The sequence below is a fragment of the Chrysemys picta genome, chromosome 4 (assembly GCF_011386835.1).
Source record: "Chrysemys picta bellii isolate R12L10 chromosome 4, ASM1138683v2, whole genome shotgun sequence".
Classification (NCBI taxonomy): domain Eukaryota; kingdom Metazoa; phylum Chordata; order Testudines; family Emydidae; genus Chrysemys; species Chrysemys picta.
This window is the reverse complement of record NC_088794.1, coordinates 37,831,094-37,858,049: the sequence shown is the minus strand read 5'-3', so window position 1 is coordinate 37,858,049 and position 26,956 is coordinate 37,831,094. Positions and strand designations below refer to the sequence as shown.

The window sequence follows — 26,956 nt, the reverse complement described above, 5'->3', positions numbered from 1 at the left end:
TGGGACCGCTGAAGTCTATTGCCGGAGAGGAGATTAAAGACAATCTAGGCATGGCGCAATATCTTAATGAATATTTTGCATCAGTGTTTAATGAGGCCAATGAAGGTATTAGGGATACTAGCACCAATATAGAGGGGCATTCGGGATGGGGGATTACCGTATCCGAGGTGGAAACAAAACTTGAACGCCTTAATGGGGCTAAGTCGGGAGGACCGGACGATCTACATCCGAGAATATTGAAGGAATTGGCGCGGGAAATAGCAGGCCCGTTAGCGATAATATTTAATGAATCTGTAAACTCAGGGGTGGTCCCGTTAGACTGGAGAATAGCTAATGTGGTTCCTATTTTCAAGAAAGGGAAAAAAAGTGATCCGGATAACTACAGGCCTGTTAGTCTAACATCTGTAGTGTGCAAGGTGTTAGAGAAAATTCTGAAAGAGAAACTAGTTAAGGACCTGGAGGGTAGTGGCAATTGCGATAAATTACAACATGGTTTTACGAAGGGCAGATCGTGCCAAACGAATCTGATCTCCTTCTTTGAGAAAGTAACGGATTTATTAGATAAGGGAAATGCGGTGGACCTAATATACCTGGATTTCAGTAAAGCGTTTGATACTGTACCCCATGAGGAATTATTGGTTAAACTGAAAAACATGGGGATCGATATGAAAATCCAGAAGTGGATAAGGAATTGGTTACTGGGGAGAAAGCAGCGGGTTGTATTAAAGGGTGAACTGTCGGGTTGGAGGGAGGTTACTAGTGGAGTGCCTCAAGGTTCGGTTTTGGGACCCATTTTATTTAATCTATTTATAACTGACCTCGGAACCGATTGCAGGAGTGGGCTGATAAAATTTGCGGATGATACGAAGGTGGGAGGCGTTGTAAATTCGGAGGAGGACAGGGATATCCTGCAGGGAGACTTGAATGAGCTTGTGAATTGGAGTATCAGAAATAAGATGAAATTTAATAGTGAAAAGTGTAAGGTGATGCATTTGGGGATGACTAATAACAATTTTAGTTACAAGCTGGGGACGCATTGGTTAGAAGTAACGGAAGAGGAGAAGGACCTAGGGGTTCTTGTAGACCGCAGGATGACTATGAGTCGACAATGTGACGTGGCGGTGAAAAAAGCCAATGCTGTCTTGGGATGCATTAGGCGAGGTATATCGAGTAGGGATAAGGAGGTCCTGCTTCCGTTGTACAAGGCGCTGGTGAGACCTCATTTGGAGTACTGTGTGCAGTTCTGGTCTCCCATGTTTAAAAAAGATGAACTCAAACTGGAACGGGTGCAGAGAAGGGCCACTAGGATGATCAGAGGAATGGAAAAGCTGTCGTACGAAAGGAGACTAGAGGAGCTTGGGTTGTTTAGTCTGACAAAGCGAAGGCTGAGAGGGGATATGATTGCTATCTTTAAATATATTAGAGGGATTAATACAAGGGAGGGAGAAGAATTATTCCAGCTTAGTACTAACGTGGATACCAGAACGAATGGATACAAACTGGCCGTGGGGAAGTTCAGACTTGAAATTAGACGAAGGTTTCTGACCGTCAGAGGGGTGAAATATTGGAACGGCCTACCGAGGGAAACGGTGGGGGCGACGGACCTGTCTGGTTTTAAGATAAAGTTAGATAAGTTTATGGAGGGAATGGTTTAATGGTAAAACATAGTAGTCAAGGAAAGCCAAGCAATGGTGGGTAAATAGTATAATGGCTAACGGGGTCGGGCTGGAGACTCTTGCCTATATGCTCGGGGTCTTACTGATCGCCACATTTGGGGTCGGGAAGGAATTTTCCTCCAGGGCAGATTGGCTGAGCCTCTGGAGGTTTTTCGCCTTCCTCCGCAGCATGGGGCAGGGATCTCTAGCAGGAGGGTCTCTGCCGATTGAAGTCACTAAAAACAGGATTGGGGACTTCAACAGCAGAGTCCAGGGAAGGGGTAGGGACGGTTTTATGGCCTGCAGCATGCAGGGGGTCAGACCAGATGATCATAATGGTCCCTTCTGACCTTAAAGTCTATGAGTCTATGAGTCTATGTCCACCCAGAGATTTCAGAGCGCTCTGAAGTTGTTTGGAAAAAACAGGTCTTTATTGTACTAGCATGTATGAGTTAATCTAGATAATGGGTCTACATACTGTAATTTAATTCGTAGAGATCTCAGAAAGGTAAGTGTTTTCTATGAGGTTCGGATTGGGAGTTCATCCCCATTCCTGGCCCTCCTTCCCTCGCCTTGTATAGCATAGACAGAAAAAAGCCACATACCATCTACACTAGCATGGCTGACATCTACATCTTTATCTCTCCTACAGATCTCTTCCTAGTTGGATCAACTTTTGCTATTTTCCTATTTCAGTCATAATTAGGACTTCCTAGTCTATAACCCTGCAGAGCTGGGATTTATGAGGCTCCCATTTTCCAACAATCTTCAGCACTCAGGATTGCCAATGGTTTAATTACTACTGATTATGCAATCATGGAACAGGAAATCTATAATAAGTGTGTGAGCGACAGGGTAGAGATCTTAATATTTGAGGGTCCATGACGAGGATTTTTATGGCAATTGGTTACTTCGGTTTTCTTCTTTCACACTCATATGCTACTTTTTTTCTTGTTAGAAGTACCCTAATGTAAACAGGTTAGAGACCTCAGCCAGGAAAGGCTCTAAGGCAACCCAAATGTAGGAAAGAAATTTAAAATGCTGAGGGATTTGTCCCTTTAGTATAAGTCACTATAACCTCAGATTAATGATTCTACATTACCCTTGTAAATGATTTAACTCTAAAAGCAGAGGGAACCTCAAATCTGTGTGGAATATATGTAACTTTGGGACAAAATATGGGACATTTCAGAGGTATGGGTAACCCTTTTGTAGAAAAAATAGAAAACCAAGCAGATATGGAAGAGGTAGGTTCATCAAACTGAGGTACTATGGTGTCCAGGTCATACAATACTACCTGATCACATATGAATCATTCCCATTTTCTGAAGATGGATCTTTAAGATGCTCAGGGAGAAAAAGCACCCTATTTTTATAGTCTTTGAACGATGCTTCTGTTTAGGACTGCTTTAAAATTTTCTGTTTAAACTATGTTTTGATGGAAATGGGGTTTTCTATTAAATGTAAATGTTCATGGAAAGGGTCTGCTTTCTGCAGAAAATTTAATTTTTTGTCAAAAATTAACATGCCTAAAAACTGAAAAGTTTTGGTCCCAAACCCAAAATATTTAGATTTGACTATGGAGTCATGTGAATTGTAATTCAGTTCTCTATGCACAGGGCATCCCTCCTGAAGTACATCTCTCTATGATGCATGGCCTCCCCTCACCCAGAGGAGAAACCAACGTGCCTCACAGCAAATATAGCCTGACCATGCTCATGAAGGAATATAAGAGGGTGAGGTACCTCTACTACAGCTTCCAGGAGACACTGCCGTGGCTTTTCAAATTGAACTATTTTTGCTTTCTGTCAAAATATTTTGTTTTTTTGCTGAAAAGTTGAAGTTTTTTGTGGATAATCCCCACTTTCCAGCCAGCTCTACGTTTATCCACTAAAGTAGTCTGCAATCCATTTGTTGATGTTGACTGGTAGCACCAATTCATCTAATATCCCAAGCACATACGAACCGGGCAAGGATAAAATGTCAGTGCCCAACCTTGAGGAAAGTACTTTAAGTATAGATCTAAATAGTTGTGCAACTTTTTACAAATGGACATAGTATAAAAGTTTGGCTTTTTTTTTTGTCTGCACTTCCAAAATCTGCTCTGTTTGACGAGACCAGCCTACAGTAGGCTCTTAGGAAACAACTAGTACCCATTTAAATTTTTTTTTTTTTGAGAATATCTGAAAGAGAATGAGCCTGAAGTGTCTGAACACAGCTCTTTCCTCCATTTTTCTCAGACTGATCATTAACAGGCCACTGCAGGAAGTTCAGCCCATTTAGGAGATTTTCTACAAAGTGAATTGAGTTACCATATTTTTTAATACGTCCTCTTATGGAGTGTATGTTATGTTAAGACAAAGTCTCTACTTATCTGTAAGTATATCTGTGAGGGTAACTGTAGGGAGAGAGCAAATGCTATTTGACCTTGTATTCATTACAAATGCATTCAAAGGACTCTCTTCTACCATGTATCATGTCCTTTATCCTGAATATTCCTTTTCCCAACTCCACATTTTTAACAGCTGCTTAATCTTTACCTTTAAGGCACAGGTTATCCCATAGTGCTACATAAAGTGAGCTAGCAAGATTGGATTTTGGAAGTGTTGAAATTTACTGTAGATGACTCCACATTGTTGAGAAAATTGGATTCTCCCTTAATGGTGTAGGAAGCTGTGTATGATGGGAAAGGCAAGTAGCACAGTAAATGGTGCTGCCAGCTACTTTTCAATATTAAACCAAAACCAGTGCAGTTGAACCATTTGATAATGCATCTTGTGTGAAAGGCCATGTTGTAAAAATAAAGAGATGGTAAATCCAGGTTTCAGCTCGCCAAGCTTTTTAAAGGATGTCGTGTGATAAGTAGAATTGTTTCCTTTTCTCACAGATAAAGCAGAGAACTTCACTAGTAGCAGACTCAATAAATCATCATAGGACACATGTTCATTTTGACAAATTCAGTTCTGCCCATTGAGGAAAGAGAAGAAGCTGCCACCTCACAATGTGGTTATAACAGACTGAAGGAGGAGGGGACACTCACTACATCAGACAAGGAATTGGGGGAGCATGCTGACCCAAGCTAGGAAGAGGAGGGGTAGATCCTCACTACTTTTAGCAAAGGAGAAAGAGCTGTGCTTTCTTTCTGCTCTCTTACTTGCCAATTAGATAAACTTACTTGTCAACAACTATGCCCAGCTGTCTTACTGATGGAGAAGATATTAGATTGATAAGAAGGTACTGATCCTTTCTTTCACACCACTGAAAAGAGACAACTTAGAGCTGGTCAAACTATGAGGGGATGAGGGGAGAATTTCAGAAATTTTGAAGTCGTTTTCAGTCTGCATGTTTTCCACATTTGAGATTTTTTTCCCCTCCATTTCAGCCCCTCTTCCCCCGCTCACGTTTATTCCTTCTCACTGAAAATGGGTCAGAGTAAAAATGAAAATCGGGGAGGGGGGGGGGGAGAAGAGAGACAGTGGACTAAAATTCTTCATTTTCCAATTTCATTAGAAATACTGAAGATTCCTAAAAACATTTATTGGCCTATTTTGAAAAAAAAAAAAATAGGCCATTTCATCCCATGAAAAAAATTTTGGTTCAAAATCCTCACTGAGCAGACATCAGAGCAGAAGCCCAGCAATTCCTATTGAAAGGGTGGCTTGGGGCGAAAAAAAGATAACAAGTGTGTTAGAGCAGTCTGGCCTGGCATGCCCCCTTCTCCACATTGCAGCATGACATGCACACCTACCTCAATTTCCCCTTGCAAAATCCCTAGTAAATCCACTTCAGGCTGTCTTGCCTGAATAATACCCCTCCCTGGGGTCAGTGTATCACCAAAATACAGTTCATTAAATTCCTGACAGAAGTTCCAAACAGTCTATTTCACACATCCAGTGTATAAAGTCCTTAAACCCCTTCTCAGAGTGCATCCCCACCACTCTCTCTGCTGGGAGTTCTTCCATACCACACTCCAGTATCTTCCACCACACCTAGGCGCCTTATCTGTCCTCTTCTTCTGTTGCTCTGCCAGGGCAGCCACTTCAGCCCATTCAGCTGGAGTGCAATTCCGCTCTTCCCAGCGGGAACCCCTTCCACCTCTCTGCTGGGAGATCATCTTTACCAGGGGGAGAATCCCTCACTCCCTCTGGCCTTCTCACTGTTCCTCTGAGCCCAGCTTACTGGTGTGGAAATATCAGTGGGTGAGCCCCTCTGCTGCTCCCCTGCTTTCAGCCCTCTCCAGCCCTTGGCTCCAGCTCTCCACCTTTGAGACAGCAGGCATCTCCCTCTGCTGCTCTTTCTGCCATCAGCCCTCTCATATCCTCCAGCCCCTGACTTTCTGGCTTGGGGAAATCAGCCAACAAACCCTTTGGCTTCCTTCTGGGACTTTCCACAGACCTCTGGTTCCTGGCAGCTCTCATCTGTCCCTGATGCCCAGTCAGACAGCTTGGGTTCCGCAGGTCTCTTTCTCCCACACTGAGTCTTGCCCCTCAGATTCTCTCTAGTCCTGTATAGCCCCCCCGCCCCCCCCAATGTGCTGCCCAGACCTCTTAAATGATCAAATGGGAGCTCCTGTTCTAGCACAGGGGAAATGGACTTACTTAATTTATTTCATGTCATCCTGTGACAGAGTGACATGAAAATATGCAGAAAAAATCCCACCCCCCCAACCTCACAATACTCCTTGTCAAAACAATTTGTTTTTTTTGGCAAATATCTATATTAATTTAATATACTATTTTTCTTGTAAATCTAAGTTTCCCCGTTCAGTTATGTCTGAAATAAAAAATGTCATTAAGTAGCCTATTTATGTAGTGGAATTTCTTAAGGCCAACTATATGCAACTCTGAACTATTTTTTGTCTGATAACACTTTTTTTTTTTTTAAATCTCTTATTACAAGCACATTTTGCAAAGGAATCCAAGCTGGGATGTTGGCCTCCTTTCTGCGTTGATTAATGCTAAACATTTTCTTATGAAAAAGTCACTGTGTTAAAAGCTTTAGCTAGAGCTATGGAAAATACACAAATACAAAAATCCTTTTCATAACCTTCTCAGTGCACTCAGTACTGATGGGCAATACATTCACTATTGCAGGCAATGGCCTCTCAAATACAGGCTGACAAATGGGTGGTGATTATGCGATATTAATAGATCATCTTTTAATGACCCAACCAGGTGGCCCTTACAGAGATTTGAACTGCTGTAGACTTGGGATGCTCAGAACACATTTCCCAGGCCAGTTGTAATCTCCATTAACCTAGTGTGGGTCTTTGTTTCCCTCTTGTCTAATCCTGCCAAGAAGGGTAGTTTTTCAGTCCTATTTTGAGGTTTGAAGAGAACCACCATGCAGTCATATGACAGGATTTAAAGAAATTGTTCTGTGTGTCACATCAGAAGGGTAACAATTTCTTCCAATACCATACGAGTTCTCTAAAAGATTGCTCACAGGATTACTCTAATCATTCATCTCTCGCATGGAACTAACTTAAAGGCTTTAATGATTACTCTGTGTACCCAGGTTCTGGGAAATTATTAATTGGAGTCTTATTCCATTTGACTTCTTCAGAGCTCATATTCCAGGTAGCAATTACTTTACTGAAGCTTCTGCATTTCATGGTAAAGAGGCTATTGGTTGGCTTTAATCACTAAGGAAATAAAGGCTGGTTCCAAATAGTTAGGGTTACTGACATTTTAAAACCGTAGTAATTAAGCTATCTGGATTGTTTGGCAAGCTAGGCTCAAGCAAACAATATCTACTTGAATATGGCCAAATGTAAATTCATGCATCTGGGAACAAAGCATATAGGCTGTACATACAGGATGGGGGGCTTTGAAAAGGACTTGGGATTCACGATGGATAATTAACTGACAGTGAGCTCCCAGTGCAACATTAGGACCAAAAGGGCTAATGAAATCCTTAGATGTATGAACAAGGGAACATCAAGTAAGAGGAGGGGGTTACATTACCCCTGTAACTGGCACTGAAGTGGCCACTGCTGGAATAATGTGTTCAGTTCCACAATTCAAGAAGAAGTTGATAAATTAGAGAAAGTTCAGAGAAGAGTCATGAGAACCACTAAAGGATTAAGAAAGCATACGCTCGAGTAGCTCAATCTGTTTAGCTTAAAGAGAAGGTTAAGGAGTGATTTGGTCACAGTCTGTAGATATCTACTTGGGGAATTAAATTTGATAGAGGACTTCTCAGTCTAGCAGACTAAGGTATAAGATGATTCAATGGCTGCAAATTGAAGTTAGACAAATAAGGAATGGAAATAAGGTGTAAAGTTTTTTAACAGTGAGGGACCATAGGAACAATTTACCAAGGGTAATGGTGAATCCTCTATTGCTAGACATTTTAAAATCAAGATTTAGGGGGAAAAAGATCAAAAAGATATACTACAGTGAAATCCTATGGTGCAGTTTAGAGGAGGTCAGGCTAGATGAATATCACAAGAGACCCTCGTGGCTTTATAATATATCAAAATGTGTTCTGTTGCTTTAAGAGTGAATTGCGCTCTCTCATTACAGGAAAAAGTCTCATGGTCATTCATCTTGTGTTGTTCTCCTGGCAAACTAGTTTTAAAATCACCCACCATGATTATTGCCCTAAAGGGAAGAACTAGTAGGATCAACCAAATCATATTAAACATTACGTTTTGTGGATTATCACCCACATTCAACTCATTGACCAGGTGCTACTGCAATCTAGGGCACTTCAGGATCACAAGGACTAAGCAGATGAAGAGCAAGATATTGACCTTGAACAACTAAGTGAAGTTTATATAGATTTACAGAATGCCTATTTGAATAGCTAAGTATTGTAGCCCAGTGGGCTAGTTTGCCTTTATAATATTCAAAGCTTTGCATTATATTCAGCAGTATGCCTGTGTCCTGTAAGATATTAGCTACAGCAAGTTACCATAAGGCTTGACACCTATGAACTTTGAACAGATAAACGTTGCATAGATAAACGGCCCAATGGAAAACCCAAGTATATGGGGAGCTGAAATAGAGTTTAAGGGGAAGTTCTAACCACAGGTACATAATTCAACCACAGAAGTGTCCCAGCAATGAACTGATGTACAAAACAGGTACATGAGATACATCTAAGGCTAGCCTGCTTGCTTGCAATATATAAGTTTCTTATGGATTTGATTATTTGTTTTATAATAGGTTTATATTAGAGTATATTTTGGCAGTAACACAAGGGACCTGCAGGCAATATCCTGTATGTTGAGCTAAGGCAAAGTTAGCACACATATGTTTGGAACCTTTCACCTAGTTAGATGGTGAGGGGTTAAAGCATAAGATCCGTGTATGGTTGTGACCTTTAACAAAGAGGATGTGTTAAAGCAGGTTGGCATAGGGGCTTTCCTAAGTTCATACTCTTTTAAGCTTAACAGGTACACCACAACCCAGTGGAGGACAGAAATAACAAATGTGATACCTAAATCACAAAAGGCCATGGTAATGAACTGATGCATATGATAATAAGTTGAGATCATTGATATACTAACCTACAGGAAAAAGACACTCCCACATTAGTAAAGTGAGGAAATACAAATAAGGAAAAGAGGGAAAATCCCTTACTGAATATGCATCAAACATAGTGGCGTCAGCGTAACATATTATAAAAGTGGCATCCCAGCCTACGGGGTGGTAGGAGAGAGAGATGTAGTCCTTGGGAGGTGCCAGAATGATGGCCACTGGTGATAATGGGGAAGGTGATGGTGAGGAGGAAGACGATGGCAATCATTTCAGGTTGTTCTACAAGGGATGGTGGGAGTATATGGATGTGCAGATGTACATTCTGTAGGATCTCTATCTTATTAAGCTGGGGTGTTTGTGATTGTGCTAAATGTATTAATAAACTATATTTGTAAATCGAAAAGAGTTTTTATAGTGTGAGAGTGTTGCAACTGTGCACATTGGGGTTCCCAACTATATAATAATTTGAATAATACTGGGCCTGATCTTGGAACAAGTACCTGTCTACCCGGAGAGTGATAACTGGAGATTCTTAAGTATTCAATAATACATAATCTAAAGATCAGGCAACAGTACTGAACAAAATTTAAAACTTCATGTCATCTTCAACGTTCAAATGTAACAGGTGTTTCTTTTTTGGTAGCAGTCACTGCTATAGGATCACCATCTGATGACTGGTTCTTGGTATTTCTTAGTAAGAAACACTTACCTCACTGTTGTTGGTGTATCTCCAGAATGCAGTCTGTATCAGTGCACAGAAAACAATGGCAAAACAGAAGAATCCCTGAAGACAGAGAGAAAGCACTGTTACTTGCAGCATTTCCTCTTCAGGGGCTGAAAACATTTATGTGAAAACACCGTAGGAGAATAGTTAATTATATTGGCTTTGGCAGGTTTAATGCAAGTCACAGTTAAAAGTTAACTTCTTTTAAACAACCTTCAAAATTTCAATCACTTAAAGGAAGCCAGCTTCACAATAGTTTTAAAATTCCCTGGCAGGGACCATAACTACACAGTGGCCTTTTAAGGATGTTCAGCAGAAGAGCATGTTGTGTACAATAGAGTTGCTAACCTATTGCTTCAGGTTCTACAAAGAAAAATGTGAAATTAAGAAATTAGATTTAAAATGTGGTTCTATTCTGAAGTGAGACTATGTGAAAAACTGCACCTTCCTACTCAAGAGATCCAAACTCCCTGTGTGTTCAGAGCCTGTCCGCTCAGTAGAGAGAGAAAAATATTACCATTTTTTTGGCTCAATAACACAGCAGAGCCAACAGCTATGAGAGAGTGAGCTGAATTCTACTCTGGCTTGTGCTTCAGAGTTGTTAACTAAGTTCCAACTGCAAAGCCAAGCTGATTCTTACTGACTCCAGTGGGGGTTGTGCAGGTGTAGGACTGCACAGATGTAATCAAGGTCAGAAACTGACCCTGAATAGTATGGCTAGTGATAAGGATGAAGAAGTCAGAAAGAATGCAGGCTGACTTTCCTATTCTTGGTGAAGTTTCCAGGACTGGCTGTTAGAAAAGCCATCTCTTTAGTTGCAGAAAACAAAACAAACATTTTATCTGGAGATTGAGTGAAAGGTGGGATGCCTGTCATGAGGATGAGACCAGTAGATCCTGCTTACCTAAACGAAACATGACAGTAAAATGTTTAAAGGCCCATGGATCCTGAAGTTGAATCCAGAATTTTATTGAAAACTAACATTTTGTGAAAAATTGTCAACATTTTAAATATTTCTACTCTTTTTTAGAAATTTTTCTATGGCTTCATTAAATGGATGCTTTAACTGAAATGTTATAAAAGTATGAAAATTGTATGGCAGGCCATGAATGCTCACAAATTTGGGGGTTGAGGTGTGGGAGGGGATGAGGGCTCTGGCTAGGGGTGCCGGCTCTGGGGTGGGGCCCAGAAATGAGGAGTTCAGGATACAGGAGGGTACTCTGGGCTGGGACCGAGGGGTTCAGAGGGCAGGAAGAGGGTCAGGGCTGGGGCATGGGAGGAGGTCAGGGGTGCAGGCTCCGGGTGGCGCTTACCTCAAGCAGCTCCCAGAAGCAGCGGCATGTCCCCCCTCTGGCTCCTACGCGGAGGCACAGCCAGGTGGCTCTGCACCCCGCCCCGTCTGGAGGTACCGCCCCTGCAGCTCCCATTGGCCATGGTTTCTGGCCAATAGGAGCTGCGGGGGCAGTGCTTGGGACGGGGGCAGCATGCAGAGCCCCCTGGCTGCCCTTACGCATAGGAGCTGGAAGGGGGACATGCTGCTGCTTCCGGGAACCGCGTGGAGTGGGACAAGCCCCTGACCCCGCTCCCCGGCTGGAGCGCCACAGCAGGGCAAGCCCCGGACCCCGCTCCCTGGCGGGCGCTTGAGGACCAAATTAAAATGTCTGTAGGGCCGGATGTGGCCCTCAGGCCGTAGTTTGCTCACCCCTGCTTTAAACCATGATTTGAGGACATCAGTAACTCAGCCAGAGGTTATGGGTCTATTACAAGAGTGGGTGGGTGAGATTTTTGTGGCCTGCAATGTGCAGGAGGTCAGACTAGAGATGATCATGATGGTCCCTTCTGACCTTAGAGTTTAGGAGTCTGAGAAAAAGGTTGAAAATGCACACTATTACTGACAATATTTCAGGCTCTCCAGGGCAACTATCTGACACCATGGATTGTGAGGTCACAGTGTCCAATAAGCAGCTGAACTATTATAACACACCACACTTCCAAAGCCTAAAACTAGAAGGCAAGTAGACAGAAATGCTGCCAGGTGTCAATACAAAGAACTATGCAATGTGATAGCTTAGGCCTCGTCTACACTACGAGTTTAGGTCGAATTTAGCAGCATTAAATCGAATTAAGCCTGGACACGTTCACACGACGAAGCCCTTTCTTTCGACTTAAGGGTCCCTTTAAACCGGTTTCTTTACTCCACCTCCGATGAGGGGATTAGCGATAAAATCAGCCTTAGCGGGTCGGAACTGGGGTAGGGTGGACGGAATTCGACGTTATTGGCCTCCGGGAGCTATCCCACAGTGCTTCATTGTAACCGCTCTGGACAGCGCTCTCAACTCAGATGCACTGACCAGGTAGACAGGAAAAGCCTTGAACGTTTGAATTTCATTTCCTGTTTGCCCAGCGTGGAGAGCACACTTGACCACGCAGAGCTCATTAGCACAGGTAACTGTGATGGAGTCCCAGGATCGCAAAAGAGCTCCAGCATGGACCGAACGGGAGGTACGGGATCTGCTCGCCATATGGGGAGAAGAATCAGTGCTAGCTGAACTCCGTAGCAGTAAAAGAAATGGCAAAATATTAGAAAAGGTCTCCAAGTCCATGAAGGACAGAGGCCATAACAGGGACGCACAGCAGTGCCGCGTGAAAATTAAGGAGCTAAGGCAAGCCTACCACAAAGCCAGAGAGGCAAACGGAAGGTCCGGGGCACAGCCGCAAACATGCCGCTTCTACGCGGAGCTGCATGCCATGCTAGGGGGTGGAGCCACCACTACCCCAACTGTGTGCTATGACTCCTTCACTGGAGAAACACACAGGGAAGAGGGTTCGAGGTACAAGGAAGAGGAGGATGAAGATAATGTGGATAGCTCACAGCAGCAAGGAAGCGGAGAAACCGGTTTCCCCAACAGCCAGGATATGTTTATCACCCTGGACCTGGAGACAGTAACCCCCGAACTCACCCAAGGCGTGCTCCCAGACCCTGAGGGCACACCGGGGACCTCTGGTGAGTGTACCTTTGTAAATATTACACATGGTTTAAAAGCAAGCGTGTTTAATGATTAATGATTAATTTGCTCTGGCAATCGCGGCCAGTACAGCTACTGGAAAAGTCTGTTAACGTGTATGGGGATGGAGCGGAAATCCTCCAGGGACATCTCCAGAAAGTTCTCCTTCATGTACTCCAAAAGCCTTTGCAAAAGGTTTCTGGGGAGGGCTGCCTTATCCCGTCCGCCATGGTAGGACACTTTACCACGCCAGGCCAGTAGCACATAGTCTGGAATCATTGCATAACAAAGCATGGCAGCGTATGGTCCCGGTGTTTGCTGGCATGCAGACAACATCCATTCCTTATCGCTCTTTGTTATCCTCAGGAGAGTGATGTCATTCACGGTCACCTGGTTGAAATGGGGCGATTTTATTAAGGGGACATTCAGAGGTGCCCGTTCCTGCTCTGCTGAACAGAAATGTTCCCCGCTGTTAGCCATGCGGTGGGGGGGGGAGGGGTGAAGTGATCATCCCAGAGAATTGGGTGTTGGGGGTGGGGAGGGGGGTTAGTTGGGTTTGTGCTGCATGTTAGCCTGGGAACCGCAGCCCCTCCTTTTACATTGCAAACCCATTTTAAATGGCCAACCCAACGGGTGCTTGGTATGGGAAATGAGGGCGCTACAGTTTGAAACCATTCCCACATGTTAAGAAGGTTAAAAAAAGCCAAAAGACTGTGGCTTACCATGGCTGCCTGCAAGCCGAAATCTGTTGCCTGGCACTGCATGAGTGATCTCTCACACCAAACCGGCAGGCCCTCAATATAAGAGGAAAAATGCGACCTTGTAACGAAAGCACATGTGCTGTGTAATGTGAACAGCAAAATTTAACGTGAAAGAGTGTACCCATTGTTCTCTAAAATGTGTCTTTTTTAACCACCTCTCCCTTCTCCTCCACCAGCTGCAACTGTTTCTCCTTCACAGAGGAGAGTGAAGATTAGAAGGAGAAAACGGCGGACTCGGGATGATATGTTCACGGAGCTCCAGATGTCCTCCCATGCTGAAAGAGCACAGCAGAATGCGTGGAGGCAGTCAATGTCAGACTACAGAAAAGCACATTATGAACGAGAGGAGAGGTGGCAGGCTGAATCGCGGGATGAACAGAGCAAGTGGCGGGCTGAAGATGATAGGGGGCGTCAGCTTTTAGACAGAAGGCAAGAGTTGATGCTCCAGCTGCTGGAGCATCAAACTGATATGCTCCAGCATATGGTTGAGCTGCAGGAAAGGCAGCAGGAGCAGAGACCGCCGCTACAGCCCCTGTGTAACCAACAGCCCTCCTCCCCAAGTTCCATAGCCTCCTCACCCAGACGCCCAAGAACACGGTGGGGGGGCCTCCGGCCACCCAGTCACTCCACCCCAGATGACTGCCCGAGCATCAGAAGGCTGGCCTTCAATAAGCAGAGTTAAAGTTTTAAACTGCAGTGTGTCCTTTTCCTTCCCTCCTCCCCCACTCATCCCGGGCTACCTTGGCAATTATCCCCCTAGTTGTGTGATGAATTAATAAAGAATGCATGAATGTGACGTAACAATGACTGTATTGCCTCTGCAAGCGGTGCTCAAAGGGGGAGGGGAGGGTGGGGTTTTTGGTTTACAGGGAAGTAGAGTGAACCGGGTGGGGGGGTGGGGCAGTGGGTTCATCAAGGAGAAACAAACAGAAGTCTCACACCGTAGCCTGGCTAGTCACAAAACTCGTTTTCAAAGCTTCTCTGATGCGCACCGCGCCCTGCTGTGCTCTTCTAACCGCCCTGGTGTCTGGCTGCGCCTAATCAGCGGCCAGGCGATGTGCCTCAACCTCCCACCCCGCCATAAATGTCTCCCCCTTACTCTCACAGATACTGTGGAGTGCACAGCAAGCAGCAATAACAATGGGGATATTCTTTTCACTGAGGTCTGAGCGAGTCAGTAAGCAGCACCAGCACGCTTTTAAACGTCCAAATGCACATTCCACCACCATTCGGCACTTGCTCAGCCTGTAGTTGAACAGGTCCTGACTACTGTCCAGGCTGCCTGTGTACGGCTTCATGAGCCATGGCATTAAGGGGTAGGCTGGGTCCCCAAGGATAACGATAGGCATTTCAACATCCCCAACGGTTATTTTCTGGTCCGGGAAGAAAGTCCCTTCCTCCAGCTTTCGAAACAGACCAGAGTTCCTGAAGATGCGAGCATCATGTACCTTTCCCGGCCATCCCACGTTGATGTTGGTGAAACGTCCCCTGTGATCCACCAGGGCTTGCAGCAGCATTGAAAAGTACCCCTTGCGGTTTATGTAGTCGGTGGCTTGGTGCTCCGGTGCCAAGATAGGGATATGGGTTCCGTCGATCGCCCCACCACAGTTAGGGAATCCCATTTCAGCAAAACCATCCACTATGGCCTGCATGTTTCCCAGAGTCACTACCCTTGATATCACCAGGTCTTTCATTGCCATGGCAACTTGGATCACAGCAGCCCCCACAGTAGATTTGCCCACTCCAAATTGATTCCTGACTGACCGGTAGCTGTCTGGCGTTGCAAGCTTCTACAGGGCTATGGCCACTCGCTTCTCAACTGTGAGGGCTGCTCTCATCTGGTATTCTGGCGCTTCAGGGCAGGGGAAAGCAAGTCACAAAGTTCCATGAAAGTGCCCTTACGCATGCGAAAGTTTCGCAGCCACTGGGCATCATCCCACACCTGCAGCACAATGTGGTCCCACCAGTCTGTGCTTGTTTCCCGGGCCCAGAATCGGCGTTCCACGACATGAACCTGCCCCAGTAACACCATGATTTGCACATTGCTGGGGCCTGTACTTTGTGAGAGGTCTACGTCCATGTCAATTTCCTCATCACTCTCGTCGCCACGCTGCAATCGCCTCCTCGGCTGGTCCTGGTTTTGCTTTGGCATGTCCTGGCTCTGCATATACTTCAGGACAATATGCGTGATGTTCGTAGTGCTCATAATTGCCGCGGTGATCTGAGCGAGCTCCACGATCCCAGTGCTATGGTGTCTGGTCTGAAAAAAGGCACGAAACTAGTATCTGACGGAGGGAGGGAGGGAGGGGCGAGTGACGACATGGCGTACAGGCACAGGGAATTAAAATCAACAAAGGTGGCTGTGCATCAGGAAGAAACACAAACTGTCACACAGAATGCCCCCCCCCCAAAAGGTTAAACTCAAAACCCTGGGTTTAGCAGGCCGTTGATTTCACGGAGGGAGGGGGAAGCAAATGAATACAGAACAAATCTATTTTTTACATCTTAAGCTGGCAGACGACGGTGCAGCATGACTGATAGTCCTCGGCATCTTCTGGGTGCTTGGCAGAAAATACTGGGCGCTTGGCAGAAAATAGCATACTACGACTGATAGCCATCATCATCGAGACTGCCCAGGTGCCCATGATTGACAGCCACTGCAGTACGATGACGACAGATACCAGTCGTAATATACCATCTTCTACCAAAAGGCAAGGGACTGCTGTTGTGTGCAATGCAGCCCCACGTCTGCCAGCCCCACGTCTGCCAGCACCCAGATCGCCGATGAAGGCTACTGTCAAGGCTGCTTCCCCACTCTGAACTTTAGGGTACAAATGTGGGGGCCTGCATGAAAACTTCTAAGCTTAACTACCAGCTTAGATCTGGTCCACTGCCACCATTCCCAAAGCTAGTTCCCTTCCCTGGGAAGCCTTGAGGAAACTCTTCACCAATTCCCTGGTGAATACAGATCCAAACCCCTTGGATCTTAAAACAAGGAGAAATTAACCATCCCCCCTCCTTCCTCCCACCAACTCCTGGTGGATCAAGATCCAACCCCCTTAGATATAAAAACAAGGAAAAATCAATCAGGTTCTTAAAAAGAAGGCTTTTAATTAAAGGAAAAAAGGTAAAAATCATCTCTGTAAAAGCAGTATGGAAAATAACTTTACAGGGTAATCAAACTTAAAGAGCTCAGAGGACCCCCCTCTAGCCTCAGGTTCAAAGTACAGCAAACAGAGATAAACACTCTAGTAAAAGGTACATTTACAAGTTGAGAAAACAAAGTAAAACTAACATGCCTTGCCTGGCTGTTTACTTACAAGTTTGAAATAGGAGAGACTTGTTTAGAAAGATGTGGAGAACCTGGATTGATGTCTGGTCCCTCTCCGTCCCAAGAGCGAACAACTTCCCAAACAAAGAGCACAAACAAAAGCCTTCCCCCACCCCAAGATTTGAAAGTATCTTGTCCCCTTATTGGTCCTTTGGGTCAGGTGTCAGCTAGGTTACCTGAGCTTCTTAACCCTTTACAGGTAAAAGGATTATGGAGTCTGTGGCCAGGAGGGATTTTATAATACTGTACACAGGAGAGTTGTTACCCTTCCTTTTATAGTTATGACAGCTACCAGTCATACTGCACCGTCTACTGCCAAAAGGCAATTAGCGCTGCTGTGTAGCAATGCAGTACTACGTCTGCCGGCACCCAGATGACATATGGTGACGGTGAGCTGAGCTGAGCGGGCTCCATGCTTGCCGTGGTATGTTGTCTGCACAGGTAACCCAGGTAAAAAGGCGCGAATCCATTGTCTGCCGTTGCTCTGACGGAGGGGGAGGTGCCTGACGACATGTACCCAGAACCCCCCACGACACTGTTTTGTATCATTCAGGCATTGGGATCTCAACCCAGAATTCCACTGGGTGGCGGAGACTGTGGGAACTGTGGGATAGCTACCCATAGTGCAACGCTCCGGATGTCGACGCTAGCCTCGGTACTGTGGACGCGGTCCGCCGACTTCATGCACTTAGAGCATTTTATGTGGGGACACACAGAATCGGCTGTATGCAACCGATTTCTATAAAACCGGCTTCTATAAATTCGACCTAATTTCGTAGTGTAGACATACCCTTTAACTGCTATAGCTCAGCCTCCTCTAACTTCCCTATGGACTAGCCACCACTAGTTCTCGATTTCTTTGTAGGCTTTAACAGAGGCGCTAAGAGAACCTGCGCCGGGAGCATGACCCACGCGTGTCCCTTTGCTAGTGGAAACAAAGCTGGGAATCGCAGCAGCAACTGAACTATTTGTTTTGCTGTTTGACAGCTGCTGCAAGGAACTGCAACAATGTGCAGAATCTCTGGGTAGAGCCCAGGAGGAGTGATGTCATGGCTCTGAGACAGAGCCAAAGACAACACTGCCCCTCTATGCTCTCCTTTCTGAAGGGACAATTCTCCACCACTCCCCACAACTGGATCATAGCAATAAAACTGACTGTACAGTGGTGAAATGTTAACCCTTGAAAGCACAAGAGAACTGGAGTCAGGAATGAAATCTAGAGGAGAGGTGAAGCATACCAGGCTGTTCAAGACCTGTTCGGATTACTACTCACTAGTCAAATTTTTCACATTTTTTTCCACAATGAAAAAAGGAGGTTTAAAAAACAAACAAAAAACCCACCAATACTTCTCATGAAAGATTATCAGCATTACTGAAGTTACCTGTTTTTGATGACATTTTCCAAGGTATTTTAACTCAAATTTTTACTCAATGCCAATATGAAAATATGGTTCTCAGAAAAATGAAAAAAAAGGGATTATGAAAAAGGTTTCATGAAAAATGTCAATAAAGATACTGAAAAAAATTCATAACCTCCCCTCCCCTGCCAAAATTAGTTCATTTTGAATGCTGCCAAATGGAAAGAATTTCAAAACATTTTCTATTGTCCCCCCCAACCAATTCAACGCCTCATAAAAGTCTCTCAAATGTCTCAGATTATGTAGTTTAAGACCCTTCTCCACATCTCCCACCATGTCTGCCCACTCCTTTGCCTGTCAGTGTCTGTTCTACCAGTATTTATTTTATGTAGTTTGTTGCCAGTACTGAAATTTGCTCCCTGTTGGGAGATCTCCCTCCATCCATTCTATGATATACAATTATATGACTCCTAGAAGTACTCATAAATGTATTACAGGCTGCTTGTTCATTTCCTAGCCAGAGGGTTTATAATTATATTAGAAGATATTCTTAAAAACAAGTAGTTGTATTTAAATACAAACAGCCAAGGTTGCCTCTTCTTAACACCCCCCCCCCAGATTCTAAGAAGACTGGTATGAGCTTGTTGCAAGATGATGCAGTACATTTTCTTATGAGATGTAACACATTCAGCCCCATCAAATGCGGTCACTGAGCTAATAATCAATTACTCCTTTATGAATTACCTTGTTTTCATTCTTGCTGCAAGGAACAATTTGTCTTCTGTAGACTTGGCAGGATCCATAGAAATGTCTTCTCATCCCCTGACTGGCCTATCTTTTTATCTACCTTTCTCACGTTCACCCTTCAAATAAAAACCTTGCTATACTTCAGCTTCCCTTCTTATTCAGTGCAGTCAAACTCAGATCTTATGCTGCATTCAATTAATGCTGCATACAATTAATGGCCCTATCCTCAGCTGTGGTGGGGCTGCTTTGCACCACTCAACTAATGCAAAACACCAGCAGAACTGGCAGATCCAGCCATGGGAGGGTCACTCTGGATTAAGGAGAATCCTCTGGTGGCAGAGACTGTTCAACAGCTCCTACAACCCACTCCTGTAGCCAGAATAGGGGCTGCCCTATGCCCTAGCAATCCCCCAAGAGCTGTAACAGCCCCCTGGGGATATGGGAAGCTAAAGTAAATTAGACATGAAGGCTGCTCTTATGCCAGATGACTGGGCCCAACACAGTGGCCCAAGATCAGGGGAGTGGTTAGGCTGGCTTCAAACTATCCTTGCACTCTTCCTCCTGAGCTGTGCTGGAACACTCCTTGACCAGAGTCAATATATTTACGGTACAGTTACATTAACTGGATTTTTATTTCATCACTTGTTTAATCTGTACAAAAGAAAAAAAAATTACTCCCCCAGTTTTCCATTGACAGGAAGCAGTATTCTGGCTTTTGTCTTTCTCCATATCTACTAAGAAGCCGACGAGTCTGTCTGCATGAGAAATCAATTTAGTGCTCTCTGACTGAATGCAGCAAGAATTCTGTGTAGTGCTGGCTCTACCTGTGTCAGTTTCTTCGGGAGGCAGTACAGCTTTAAATCAGTCCAGGTAGATTAGTGCATAATTGATGCAAGTACAGGCTCAGCCTAGGAAGCAGATGATTGCTAAAGCAAGGCATCGAAGTGCACTGCTGTACTATTATGAATCCCTAACACACTTGCCTACAATTATACATCTGGGAGCAGTAAAGTAAACAGCTTATGCTAAATGCCTGCCATAGTGGTACGTCACTCTGAACTACACCGAAAAGCTGAGCTGGATCAGACAGGAACTGAGGATTCTTCTTCTTGATCACTGGGCTGGAACCAGTCTTTGGAATAGTTTACCGGTCCTGAAAACATTCTGTTCTGGCCTAGCAGTGTTTCTAGCCCTAGAATGTTCAGTTATTGGATTTTCAAGACACACAGTTCTGATTACATATTACTTTCTTTCTCTATTTTTCTTTCCCTTCCTCTTTTTCTCTTCCCTTCCCTTCCGACAAAACTTCAATACCCAGTATCTCAAGAACTGCTGGAGTCAGAGATTTTTACTTTATACTAGCCGTTCTAGAGAGACTGCTATTTCCTTTCCTCCTCCATTTCAATTTTGACATGGCTTCGGACACTACCAGAATGACAGGACGTTTAGATTCAGTGATATGGAGTGTGCCATTGGAAAGCAATGATTCAAGCTTTGCCAAGGATACCGTATCAGTTCTTATCCCTCACAGTTGATGAGACAGACCATAAAACTCTCACCGGCCCCTCAGTCGAAGAAGATTTTTTAGACACGAATGCAGTACCTCAGACCACCATTTCCAGTTCCCTGGTATCATAGCAGTCTCTGGATATTAACCTAATTACATATGCAGCTCCTAGTTGGAGATCTGACCACCACCCTGTGCTGTAGGGTTCACTCACGCTATTTAAATGTCAGTGGGTAGCATACCAGAGCCTGTCTACACTGGGGATATTTGTAGTGTAAATACAACAAGGAACCCTCTGGTATAGATGTGCTGCACCGGTATAAAATGAGGCTTCCCTTCAATGTGATTTACCCTGGTTTGAAACCAGGGTAAGCCACACTACTGCAAGCCCTGTATCATTACTTGTATTACACCTCAACCTAGGGTGTCTCTACACTGCAATAAAGCACCTGCAACTGGCCCATGGTGGCTGAATTCAGTGTAGACGTTCAGGCTAGAGCTGGAGCCCAGGCTCTGGAGCCCTCCCCCCCTTAGGGTCCCAGAGCCCAAACATCTACACTGCCGTTTTGTAGCCCCAAAGCCCATCCCCTGCGAGCCTGACACAGGTGTTTTATGGCAGTGTAGACATACCCCAAGAGGTCCCACAACCAAGACTGCCCCCACCCCCCCATCAGCTAAGCACTGTATCCACCCATTCTGTAGAGGTTTTACAATCTAAATAGAAATGACAGCAAAGTGCAGGAGGGGAAACTGAAGCACAGGTAGGTAAAGTGACTTGTTTATGGGTCACACAGTATCAGAGACAGGAACAGAACTCTGGTTTCTTGGCTCTCAGTCCAGCATGCTATCCAATGGACCACATGTTGGTAGTCTATCAAAGCAATTCATCTACAATGGGCGTGTGTAGAGAGGTCCCTATCACTTTTCTTTGACTTTCACAGATATAAGAACATCAATATTATAGCTTCCTCCTCTATCTGTTTGATTACATAATTAAATCCTCTTAACAAGATCCATTTTATACAGAGAGGCTTCTTTACATCAATAATTAACTAAGAAGAAAAGTCCAGTACATCAATAAACAAAAAAGCTACAGAAAAGGGACTTTAGACTTTTTCTATGAAACACATTGTAACACAGGCGTATGCTGCAGCGCTCTGAGACCAGGTCTGGGAGCTAGAGTCTCCTGAGTTCTAATCCTAGTCCTTACAACTTCTCTACTGATACAGGTAAATCATTTAATCTATTTGCTTTAATTGCCTACTGGTATATTTGGGATCACTAGAGGTATTGTGAGGATTAGTTACTGAAAAGCACTTGCATGGATGGATAAACAAACAAACAAAAACAAACACACACACACACACACACACAGAGAATTAACCGGTGGGACTCACTGCCACAAGATATAAAGGCCAACAGTTGAGCAACATTCAAACCAGGATAGGACATTTATATGAACAACAACAACATCCCCTGCTACAGTATACATATAGAATAAAAATGTATAAAGGACACAAACCCTGGAGGGTGTTAGCTAGCTAAAATTTGTGGGGATTAGCAAGGAATTTCCCCTTTGGACAGATAATTCCACGGTTGACTATTAAGGGATTTCTTGCACCTTTTTCTGAAAACTCTTCTGCTAGCTACTGTCATTGAGGCTTTCTTCAGCAAGAGGACCTCAAGGCTTAGCTGCTAGTCATGAGCTCCCAAGCTCTTGCAGATTTAGCAGGACTCACAGCTCGTCTTCTGAGAGTTTGGCATTGGCTAGGCTGGTAACCCTCTTTGTCTACAAAAACTATTGTGATTTCTAATTCATGCACTCATACCTGTCGCTACCGTTCCCTCATCCTCCCTACTGTGCTTGCTTCTGTTAGTTGCTGCTTATTGTCTAAATCCTAGATGGTGTGCTTTCTGGGGCAGAGACTGTGTTATTAGATTGTACATTAGGGTCTTAACCCTTGTCTGGGTACAAACATAATAAAAATAACAAATAACGTAACTAATGTATGAAATCTGAAGAAGTTGATTGAACAGGACATTCCCCTCCCTTCTGTCATGCAGCTGGTTCTGGACTCAGACTTTGACAATTAAAACCCAGGACAAGTTTAAGTTCACCACAGAATGAACAGCAGTAAACTGGTTTGCAGAGCGGTGGCTGCGTAAGAGGCTGGTGAGAAGGGTGGCAGTACAATCTGACCTGACCTGTCTGATAATGTTCTTCCTACTAAAACTATGGGGGACAACTAGAAAGAAAGCGACAAAATGGTGGTGAGAATGTGTATGAAAATACTGCAGCTCATAACAAGATTGCAGGCAGCTTCTCTCTTATTTTAAGAACTTGACACCCTCTAGTGGTGCAGCAGGGAAGAGAGGATTAGTACATAGTTTGTTCAGTTGGAAGGAAACCTGTAGGACTGCTGGAGTTTTTCTTCCTTAGAATGATGCATTTCTAGTTTCTTGTTTGGGTCAACAAGAAGCTTAGACCTTATCTCTCCCCCCTCCTCTGCCCCAGACACACTCACAATGGATCTAGGTAAAAAGAGGCACCCTGACCCTGGGCTGTTCGGTCTTCCAGGGAGAGAACGGGTAGTGCAAAGGACTCCACCCACACTGCAGGGCTTATAGCAGCACACACACACACACACACACACACACACACACACACACACACACACACACACACACACACACACACACACTCTCTGACTCCAGTATACTGGTGACTCCCAGCCTTTGCAGTTCATATTCAGGCTTCCCTTGAGTTCACAGACTATATTACTACAACATCAGAAAAAGCAGCCCCCACCCACCCCTGTACATTACTAGGCACTTATTCCACTGCTTTCCTCTCCCCCATCCTAGATGCACACACCCCGCTCTTGCCTCCAGGACTGTCTGATGCCAAGGCAACTCCATGCGTGAGGTTTAAAACAAACAACAAGGGAGGGTCTAAGAATCTGCTGCTGAAATGCATACAGCTTTCATCACCAGGGCAAAAACTGCCTTCTCGTCTCCCTTCTCCTTGTGCGGAAGTGTTATTTGTTAATATGCTTGGTGCTTTACAAGACAGAAGATGAATGCCTTGAAGAGCTTAATGCCTGAAAGATGAAAGGCAGACAGTAGATGTCCTGGGAATCCCAAACGAAGCAAAACAGATGGTTTAAATGTGTTGCCTGATGGGGGTTGTTTTGCTAGAGGAGGTTGGCAGGAATGCCCCAAATGATATGACTATGTGGTTGACACATTTTGAGGAGAAAATATCCATTTCATGCATATACCAGCTGATGAACTCCAATTAGTTTTCCTTAAAAGTATGAGTTAGGTAGAAAGCTAGCCTCGACAGCATGCTAAAACTGGTAATGCAGTCAAAACTGGGCTGGTGCCACCAAATGTTCTAAGCTCACAATCATCATGACGTTTACAAAACACTTCATTAAATTGGAATTAAGACTGCTGTTGCAGGGCAGAACACGGGACTTCAAAATCTGACCCAAATATCAGAAAAAACAAAGAAATGCTTCATTAAGGACACCCTACAGAAGAATGTTGGCATTACAAAAGTAAACCAAAAATAATTGTCATCATCTTGGCAGATAAGCACCTCCCCTTGACCCCAATCAGAGGCATATATACATAGCACCTTGAAAAATCAGGTCACATATGGATAAAATCATCACCTGGAATCACTTTGAGAGGTTAGGCACAGCCATGCCTTCAAAAGCAGCAGGCAACCCACTGTGTGCATGATATGTGTTCTAGGGCACAAGGCAAAACAACTAATCAACACTACAAATATCACATTTAATGGTCGATAAGCCAAGTGCGAGGAGCAAGCTGGATACAGACAAAGCCTCTTCCCTGTATCTCCACATCATGGTGTTATCACCCAATTTGGAAAAGCTGTTCCCTGCCCACCCATGCCCCTCTAAGCAAACACTTACCATTGCCATGAGGCACACCGATTCTCTCACTGTGGCAACAGTACTCAGCAGGGCTGCGAGGACCAGAATCATGCTCAGACATATCCCGCTGTAGAACGCTGGAGGAAAGGCACACATTGGAGTTTTAAGAAGACATGAAGCCCTAGCTGCCTTTCTTTCCCCTTAAGCAGGGTTGGGCCCCCTTTGATAAGCAAGAGCTTGCCTTTCATGAGGAACTTCTGGATTTTTGCTCCTCAAGCCATTAGGCTGGGAAGTCTGAGAACATCACAGAGCTAAAAATCTTGGCAGGTAGTGCCAGTCCCCTCTCACAGCAAAGGCACAATAACATTCCCCATCCTGCCCACAAACCTGCTGAAATCTTAAGGGGGATGACATAATTTTGTGTCAGGACAGAGATTTAAGATGTAGAAACTGAAGACATTCTGCTCTGCTGAATCTGAAAAGAAAGGACTGTGTTAAAGGGTGTACACAAGAACGGCCATACTGGGTCCGACCCAGTAGTCCATCTAGTCCAGTATCCTGTCTTCCAACAGTGGCCAATCCCAGGTACTTCAGAGGGAATGAACAGAACAGACAATCGAGTGATCCATCTCCCGTTGTCCACTCCCAGCTTCTGGAAGTCAGAGGCTAGGGACACCCAGAGCATGAGGTTGCATCCCTGACCATCTTGGGTAATGGAAGTAATCTTGGTAAACTGAGTTAATCTCTTTATTAAAAGTTTCTAATACTAAAATGACAAGAAAAAACAGGAAAATGCCTTCTCCCTGGGCTTGTCTGTATGAACACTTAGTTTGTGGCAATCTGGGGTGTAAATCTACCCAGCACTAGCCTGGCATTGGCCACTGTCAGAAGACAGGATACTGGGCTAGATGGATCTTTGTTCTGACTCAGTATGGCCGTTCTTATGCTGTGCACTAAAAGCTTCAATCTACGCCGCTTTGAAATGAGATAGATCATAGTGCACTAGGAAACTTTTAGTGCACAGCAACAGTGTCCACATGGACACTTAGTGCACAGCAGATTAGTATGGGGTAGATTTATACTCCAGTTTGCCATGAACTAAGTGTTCATATAGAGAAGCCCTGTGTGTGCAGAGAAGAATAATCAGAGTTAAAATACTGTAGTATGAAGGGGTCTGCATGCTCATACTGGATGTAGCTGTAATATAGATCATGGAAGACCCTTGCTCTGCAGGGTACGGTACAGACACTAAATAAGGGGCAGTCTCTGCCCTAAAGACCTTACAATCTAAGGCCCTGGTCCCACAAACACTTGCCTATATGCTTAATTTTATGCATGAGTCATTCCATTGATTTCAATGTGACTATTTTTGTGCGTGAAGCTAAGCACATGCTTAAGTGCATTGCTAGATCAGGCTCTAAAAATGGACAAGATACAAAGGGATTGGGTTGCAGGAGACTGCAACAGACTTTAAATTTATCCAGTGTTCATCTTTATATGGCTTACTTGTCCCACCACACTAAGTTTATAAACCTTTGTGCAGTGTCCCCCCGACCCTTTGCTCCCATAGTTCCAGCAGAACCAGGTGCACTGGAAACATGCCAGGCCACCTTGTTATTTTTGCCAGAAGATCACAAGTTCCCTTTACAATTGTCTCTGCACTCAGATAAAGATCCTACTGAATCACAGACTACTGAACAAGAGCTTGAGTTCCAGTACCCACTATCAGGAGCTTATGCATTGCTAATCTTGTGCAACAGTCACCTTCTATTTCCTGTCCAGAGCGGAGTTCTAGCTGATACCCAATGGGAGAGTTCAGGGAATACACTGATGCTGAAAGCTCTTCAACCCAGAGCTCACTTCTAATGATGCACTGCACTAGTACTCTGAGGTCTGGTCTATACTACCCGCCTGAATCGGCGGGTAGAAATCGACCTCTCGGGGATCGATTTATCGCGTCCCGTCTGGACGCGACAATCGATCCCCGAATCGGCGCTCTAACTCCACCAGCGGAGGTGGTAGTAAGCGCCACCGACAAAAAGCGGCAGAAGTCGATTTTGCCGCCGTCCTCACAACGGGGTAAGTCGGCTGCAATACGTCGAATTCAGCTACGCTATTCAAGTAGCTGAATTTGCGTATCTTAAATCGACTCCCCGCTGTAGTGTAGATGTACCCTAAGGGTATGTCTATACTACCCGCCGGATCAGCGGGCAGCGATCGATCCAGCGGGGGTCGATTTATTGCATCTAGTCTAGACGCGATAAATCGACCCCCGAGGGCTCTCCCGTCGACTCCTGTATTCCACCGCCATGAGAGGCGCAGGCAGAGTCGACGGGAGAGCGTCAGCAGATGACTCACCACAGTGAAAACACCACGGTGAGTAGCTCTAAGTACGTTAACTTCAGCTACGTTATTCACGTAGCTGAAGTTGCGTAACTTAGATCCTTCCCCCTCCCCATGTAGACCAGGCGTAAGT

General features: G+C 44.7%; 1 protein-coding gene across 8 annotated transcripts in view; it reads right to left on the bottom strand.

The window, feature by feature from the left end:
- TSPAN32 (tetraspanin 32) overlaps positions 1–26,956 on the bottom strand; it is a 71,502-nt gene that overhangs the window by 39,137 nt on the left and 5,409 nt on the right. For 4 of the 8 annotated variants that reach the window (XR_010600487.1, XR_010600491.1, XR_010600490.1 and 1 more), the window contains exons 3-4: positions 24,520–24,617; positions 9,852–15,892 (exon numbers count right to left, since the gene is read on the bottom strand). Coding sequence is in view for 3 of the 8 variants with exons in the window: in XM_065592066.1 (XP_065448138.1) it covers positions 9,852–9,926; positions 24,520–24,617 (173 nt within the window). In the remaining 5 variants the exon portion in view is untranslated. The remainder of the gene's footprint in view (positions 1–9,851; positions 15,893–24,519; positions 24,618–26,956) is intronic. The other 4 variants (XM_065592066.1, XM_065592068.1, XR_010600488.1 and 1 more) reach the window with 3 other exon arrangements.